The following is a 6,780-nucleotide window of genomic DNA, read 5'->3' on the forward strand; positions in this document are numbered from 1 at the left end:
GGGTTGCCACATCTCCCAGGGCCTGCCTGGGGCCCTGGAACCGGCTGGGCTTCTCTCCCTCCCCCGTCTGTCCCATCTCCCCCCGCACTCCTGTGTGCTGCCTCCGCTTTCACAGACGACGGGCCTTTAAAATAACTGGCAGGGCCCTATCCGAGCAGCATACGAAGCTTGGAGAGGACATTCGGGGCCTGGGGAGGGGAGGCGGGAGGCAGAGCGGAGGTCAAGGGTCTCGCCGGGAAGAGCAGGACTCTCAAGAGGTTCCGGGAGTTGCTCTTGACTTGGGCAGGGGAGGGGAGGACACAGGTGCTGGGTGCTGGGCTCCTTCCTCATGCCTGTTTCAGGCATGTTTCCCAACTGCCTGAGGGGCAGGGTCTGTGCTTATAAAGCCCTTGGGGTCCCTTGGCAAGGCAGGAGGAATCCGAGGTCAGACAGGGGCCAGCCTTGGTGGAACAGTCTTGATGGGGGATGTTGGGGAGGCCTGTCTAGAGACAAGCACAGAGTCTGGGGTGGCAGGTCCCATCCCAGTCAGACTTGGGCCGCATGTTAATATCTGGGGGACCTCGTCATTACCACCTAGGGGCCCAGTCCAGGGATTGTTCTGATTCTGTGCAGACTGCCGGGTCATAAGAGGCTGCGGTGTGACCTCCACCAAGTCCTTGTCCTCCTGTTCCCCAGTGTCCCCTTCTCTCCAGGGAGGGGTGGGAGAGGACATCCAGGCAACCATTCTGGACTCCTTGTGCCTTCCTGTCCCTGGCAAGGGGAAGCACAGGGTCTGGACTGGTCTCCAGGTGGCTGGTGTCCCCCCGCAGTGGAACCTTTGGTGTGAAGATGGCTGGAAGGTCCCACTGGTACAGACAAGCCACCTCCTGGGCCAGCTGCTGGGTTGTGTCATCCTGGGCACAGGATGTGACCGGTAAGACTCCCTACTGCCCTCCGCGCTCCCCTCTCCCAGCCCTCATGGTGGCCTGTGGCCTTCAGAGTTCAGCTAGGTCCTGTGCCTAGGTGAGACTCCTGGGCTCTCCTGACCCGGGCCATATTTTCCCCCTACTCACAGGTTTGGCCGCCGGGCTGTTTTTGTGGCCTCCCTGGTGCTGTCCATGGGTCTGGGGGCCATTGAGGCCTTGACTGCCAGCTTCCCAGCCCTGCTGGTCCTGGGATTCCTCCACAGCGGAGCCTTGGCAGGAGCCTTCCTGACCCTATTCGTGGCTCGTGAGTACCGTGGGGGCTGCCAGGGCTGTGGGAGGGGCAGCTGAAGCCTCTCAGGCACGCTACTGGGGCCCTTCTCTGGAAGGCCAGGTGCACTGTTTGCTGTGAGCTTGCTGCCTGCAGGTAGGCCCAAGCTGAGGGAAAGCGGGTCATCCTTGGACGTCCCTCTCCTGAGTGTGTCAGCAGTGGGTCCCACAGCTCCAGGGAGAGCAGCTGTCCTGAGGCTTCGGCCTCAGTCCACCTGTGTCCACCCCAGGCCTGGAGCTGTGCGACCCTTCACACCGCCTGGCCTTCTCCATGGGGGCTGACCTCTTCTCAGTGGCGGGCGGCCTGCTGCTGCCCGGCCTGGCTGTGCTCATGCAGGACTGGCACCTTCTGCAGGGGCTGAGCGCCCTGGTGACTGGGCTCTTGCTGCTCTTCTGGGGGTAAGTGCGGCAGGAGCAGGGCAGGACCCCTGCTGTGGGGCCAAGTGTGTAGCTTCCCTTGGCTCCTCCCTTCCACCCTGGACACGGCCATGGAATGGGGTCACAGAAAGCCACAGTGGTGTCCTGCCCTCTGGTCTGGAAAAAGGCTGGCCTTGCCTCTCTGGGAGAAGTGCAGAGCTGTGAGCATTCTCATCAACCCTGCAGGTTCCCAGCCCTGTTCCCTGAGTCTCCCTGCTGGCTGCTGGCCACAGGGCAGGTGGCCCAAGCCAGGAAGATCCTGTGGCACTTTGCAGAGGCCAGTGGTGTAGACCCCGAGGACAGCTCAGAGGAGGAGAACTCCTTGGCTTCAGGTTGGTAGCAGCAAGGAGGAGGGTCTCTGGAGGAGGACCTAGGAGACCATTGCCCCTCCCCCCTGTCCCCTGTATCCCTGCCGCCACAGAGCTCGCCATGTTGCCTGCAGGGAGTCCCCAGCCCCAGTTCCACTCCCTCCTGGGGCTCCTGCACACCCGTGTCGCTTGGAGAAATGGGCTTGTCCTCAGCTTCAGCTCGTGAGAGGGGAAGGGCAGGGGTGGGCTGGCAGGTCTGTCTCCCTGGAGATGGGCTGGGGTCCCCAGGGTCTCCCAGCTCTGGCTGGGTCCACAGCTTTGTCCTCCCTCCCAGGCTGATTGGTGGGGGCATCAGGGCCAGCTTCCTGCGCAGCCTGACCCCTCAGGAGCTGACCTTCTACCTGCCCGACTTTCTGGAGGCAGTGGTCACGGTGTTCCTGCTCCTGACGGTGGATCGCTGTGGACGCCGCCCCATCCTGCTGCTGGGCACCATGGTCACAGGCCTGGCATCCCTGGGGCTCCTCGCTGGGGCCCAGTGTAAGCCTGGGGCCCCGAAGGACACACAGGGGCCATTGTGTTTGAGTTGAGGGTCTGTCTGGTGTGGGTGTCAGGATCAGACCCCTCCCTTAGCCATAGGGGGAGGTAGTGCGAGAGGCAGGGTCCTCAGGACCAGCCTGTAGCTCCTTTTACTCTGTCCATCTTTCATACACACTCTGGGAAACAGGCCTAAAAGAATCTATGACAGGGCTACAGGAAGGGTCCTGCCTGGGCCCAGAACACCTGCCCCACCCTCAGAATGCAGCACAGGGTGAGAGGTCAAAAGCTCGGGGTGAGCTTTTCCCCGGGGCTGTAGGTGGCCACATGGCTACAGGCTGGGGAGAGGGCCATCCACACATGGCTGGCCACGTGGTGTGTGGGGCCTGGTGCAAAGTGAAACACGGACCTTTAGAGTCAAAAGTATTCAAGATTTCAGGACAGTTCTCCAACTGAAAACAAGGTGGGCAACAGAACCATGGCTGAGTTCAGGCCAGACAGAAGTTGTCATGGACTGGGCCTCAGGGCCAGGACGCACTTCCTTAGAATCCCAGTCAGGCCACCATCAGGTTCGGGGCATGGGGTCCCCAGTGGGAATGGGGGGCTTGTAAGTCTGTGCCCAGATGGGGGAGGGTGGAAGGTGAGTAGAAGAGCCTGTCCTTTGTCCCCAGACCTGCCAGGCTGGACCACGCAGTCCCTCTCTGTCCTGGGGCTCCTAGCTTCCCAGGCCGTGTCTTCGCTCAGCAGCCTCTTTGCAGCTGAGGTCTTTCCCACAGTGACCAGGTGAGTGTAAGGACTGCCCGGCCACACAACAGGCCTAGGCCCTATGGGGAGGAGGGTTGGTGGACTGTAAGCCCTGTGCCCACACCCCACTCTTCCCAGGCCATGGGGTCCTGGCAGACAGCTCATGCCAGGCAGGCCTGAGTGGGGACAAGATGAGGAAGCTTCCAGGTGGCAGAATTTGAGGAGAAATTCATTCTAAAGAGAACAAAATCATTCCGGGGCAGGAAAGATTTTCTCTTTTTTTTTGAGTCAGAGTTTCACTCTGCTGCCCAGAGTGACACAATCATGGCTCACCACAGCTTCAACCTCCTGGGCTCAAGCAATCCCTCCATCTCAGCCTTCCAAAGTGCTGAGAGCCACAGCTCCTGGTCTAGGTTTTTTAACTCAAGTTTTCAAGCTGTTTTAATCAGTTATGGCACCTTTGGCACCACTAAGGCTGGCCTCCCCCTCCCCACCCACTCCAGGTTCTGCCCACAGTCACCAATACTAGGAATCACACTCATATCTGACACCCACCACACTCTCTCTCACAGAGGAGCCGGGCTGGGCCTTGTGCTGGGGGCCGGCTTCCTGGGCCAGGCAGCCGGCCCCCTGGACGCCATGCACGGCCGGCGGGGCTTCTTCCTGCAGCATGTGATCTTCACCTCCCTCGCCATCCTGGCCCTGCTCTGTGTCCTGCTGCTGCCTGAGACCCGGGGCCGGGGGCTGCCACCGTCCCTACAGGACGCTGACTGCCTGCGCCGTTCCCCACTCCTGCGTGGCTGCCCCCACCAGGACCATCTGCCCCTGCTGCAACCTGCCCAGCCCTGGTGGGCTGGCCATGGCCCCGAGCAGCCCTAGTCCTGCCTGGTAGCCCTGAGAGCCAGGACGGGGATATCCCAGTCAAGGGCCAGGGCACCATGGAGTACCTGAGACAACGGTCCGGGGTGACCACAGTCAGACAGACACCCCCCCCAGCAGCCCATATCTCAGTGCAGGAGGATAACATGAATGTGTCCCCACCAGGCCCCCGTCACACCCAGGTCTGGAGATAAAGGCTTTGTGGAACTCAGTGTTCTCCCGGCTCTTCCCTCAGGCTGTGCCACACCCCACCTGGGCTTCCAGCCTGAAACCTGGTGCCAGAGGGCCCTCCAGCACCCCCACCCTTGAGGGGCAGTCCAGGGCTGCTGACAGCTCCAGCTAGCAGGATGGGGTGGGGGCCCAGCCCCGAGCTCCCTGCCAGCAGCGCCTAACTGGTCTAAGCCTTTTCTGGGGTACAGGGGCCAGGTTCCCCTCACAGTCCCGCATCAGAGAGACCAGCACGCTTTCCATTCAGATTTACCCAGAAGGCTGTACAAAGATGAGGTCTGTGGGTAGGAGGCAAGGTGGTGGTGGTGGGGGGGTCCATGACCCTCATGGAGGTAACAGAGCAGCTCTCCCAGCCTGGCAGGAAGGCGCTCATCATGGCTGCCCCCTCCATGCTCAGGGCTCCATGCCCACACCTGGGCCCTTGCCTGGGAGCACACAGCTGCCCTGTGCTGTGGGGTGGGGTCCGGGGCCCTCAGACTGCTTCTGCACAGGTTTTCTTTGCCACAGCAGGGACAGGTATGTCTGGTCAGGTCCCCCCAGCAGGCCGTCTGCTGTATTGGGTAGGCGCCCCCAAGAAAAAGCCCCTTCTCTGGCTGATGCTGCCTCCAGACAGCAAGTCTGGCCCCTAGCTTGACCCTTATGGGGGCCCGTACATGTCCGCCAGCCGAGCGAAGCGGGGGCCCCAGTCCCGGAGGTAGTTGTAGTCCTGGTCCTCGTCGCCCAGGCTGGACAGGATGGAGCTGAGTGTCCCTGCCACTGAGCCATCCCCCTCATAGTCGTAGATGAGGGCTGTGTCATAAGGCGGCACGCTAGGGTCACCGTCCGCAGCCTCCAGACCCTGCAGAGAGCCCCCAAAAGTCAGTACCATGTAGACTGGCAGGCGTTCCCAGCTTCCTGGCCACAGTCCAGGGTGAGGGAGCTCTGGCTCAGGAAGGGAAAGCACCCACAGAGCGGGGGAGGAGATGGTCGGGGAGCCAGGGCATCCCTAATTGTGAGGCACCAGCTGAGAAAGGTCAGCTTCTGCACCCTTGCCTGGGTCAGGATGGCGGCCAGCCCCGCCCCAGGATGCTGCCTCATGGGAAACAGCGGTGCTGTTATGCCCAGTCTCTTGGTCTTGGTGGCCCTGCACCAAAGCCAGATCCCAGGCCCCAATTCCCCAATACTCCAACAGGAGCAGCAGGGCGACCTCGAGGTTTGTCACCTCCACCCTCCCAGGCTGTGGGACAGTCTGCTAACCAGGCCCTGCGTCTCCAAGCCAGGGCCACATAGGCAGGCAGGTGTCATGGAAAGTGACATGTGGCCCCTGCCCAGCTGCCCACCCAGATGAACTTCTGAGCTCATGTCTACGGTGAGGAAACGGAGCCACCCACGCGGCGTCCACATGGGCTTCTGAGGGTCAAGAAGCCCTGGGCCTGCTCCAACCGCGCCTGTTGTGGTGGACACCAACAGTGCGTAGGCTGTGGCCACTCCCACTTGACTGGTGCAAACACTTGCTTCATCGCCAAGTTCTGACCAGGTGTCCACCTCCCACCAACCGCACACGGAGCCTCCTCGCAGGTGCCCAGCATGATCCCTCCCCTGATAGCAGCACTGAGGTCAGAGACCACAGCCTGACACACACCACCAAGACTCTCTGGGGAGCTTGGTGTGGGCGTGCCTGTGTGCATATGTGTCCATGTCCATGCACTATGTGCCTGTGTGTACCTGTGACTACTCCTGTGCCTATGCATGTGTGCACGTGTGCAAGTATGTGTGTGCACCTGCGTATACATGCGTCCCTGTGTGTCCCCAGGAGCACCCACCTCATTGATGAAATCAGCGATGTCCGTGGGACTGGCGGGCAGCGCACGGGCTGCATGGGGGGGCGCGCGGCCGTAAGGGGCGTCGCGGCGGAGAGGGGCCCGTCCCGGGGGCGCGCTCAGAGCCGTGAGCTCCGCGGGGCGGCGCAGCTGGCTGATATCGTAGGCGTCCTGCAGGCCGGAAGGCGCCGCCCTAGTCACCCGATGGCCCAGGCGGGACCCCAAGGAGGGCCTGTGGGGGGGCTCCTGGGACCCTGCCCGGGCCCAGCGCTTCCAGTCCTGCCCACTTCCTCCCGGCTTCACCCTGGGGAGCCCCGGCCGCACCTGGTCCTCTTCCCCGCCTCCCTGCTCGTCGTAGTTGAGGATGTTGTCTCGAAGGTCGTTCTGAAGCCCGTGCAGCAGCCCCTTGTCCCCCGACGGCGGCCGGCACCGCGCGCGGAGCGCCACGAGCAGGACCAGCACTGGGGGAGGGGAGCGAGGCTGGGGCCACCGCGGGCGGGACCTAGGGGACGGCCTCAGCGGGGAGGAGCGGGAGGCCAGACGGGTCCCAAGGCTCGGGACAGGACTGGCCAAAGGTGGGCGGGGTGCGGGGCTGGGCCCCCGGGTGGAGGAGGCGAGACGAAGTCGGAGAAAGGAGAC

General features: G+C 62.6%; 2 protein-coding genes across 2 annotated transcripts in view; one reads left to right on the plus strand and one right to left on the minus strand.

Annotated features, from left to right (window-relative positions):
- Positions 1-1,482: 1,482 nt before the first annotated feature.
- Positions 1,483-4,164, plus strand: SLC22A31 (solute carrier family 22 member 31). Its single transcript, XM_008053153.2, has 6 exons — positions 1,483-1,631; positions 1,836-1,981; positions 2,071-2,179; positions 2,292-2,494; positions 3,163-3,274; positions 3,808-4,164. Exons 1-6 carry the CDS (start codon positions 1,504-1,506, stop codon positions 4,112-4,114), a joined length of 1,005 nt encoding a protein of 334 aa, XP_008051344.1. The 5' UTR covers positions 1,483-1,503; the 3' UTR covers positions 4,115-4,164.
- An 815-nt stretch (positions 4,165-4,979) lies between these two features.
- Positions 4,980-6,780, minus strand: part of LOC103255186 (cadherin-15) — a 17,535-nt gene continuing 15,734 nt past the window's right edge. Inside the window, exons 11-13 of the mRNA XM_008053155.1 lie at positions 6,466-6,602; positions 6,145-6,312; positions 4,980-5,180 (exon numbers count right to left, since the gene is read on the minus strand). Coding sequence (XP_008051346.1) covers positions 4,980-5,180; positions 6,145-6,312; positions 6,466-6,602 — 506 coding nt within the window. The remainder of the gene's footprint in view (positions 5,181-6,144; positions 6,313-6,465; positions 6,603-6,780) is intronic.

Source organism: Carlito syrichta, unplaced genomic scaffold (assembly GCF_000164805.1).
Source record: "Carlito syrichta isolate Samal-C Ts95f unplaced genomic scaffold, Tarsius_syrichta-2.0.1 Scaffold287922, whole genome shotgun sequence".
Lineage (NCBI taxonomy): Eukaryota > Metazoa > Chordata > Mammalia > Primates > Tarsiidae > Carlito > Carlito syrichta.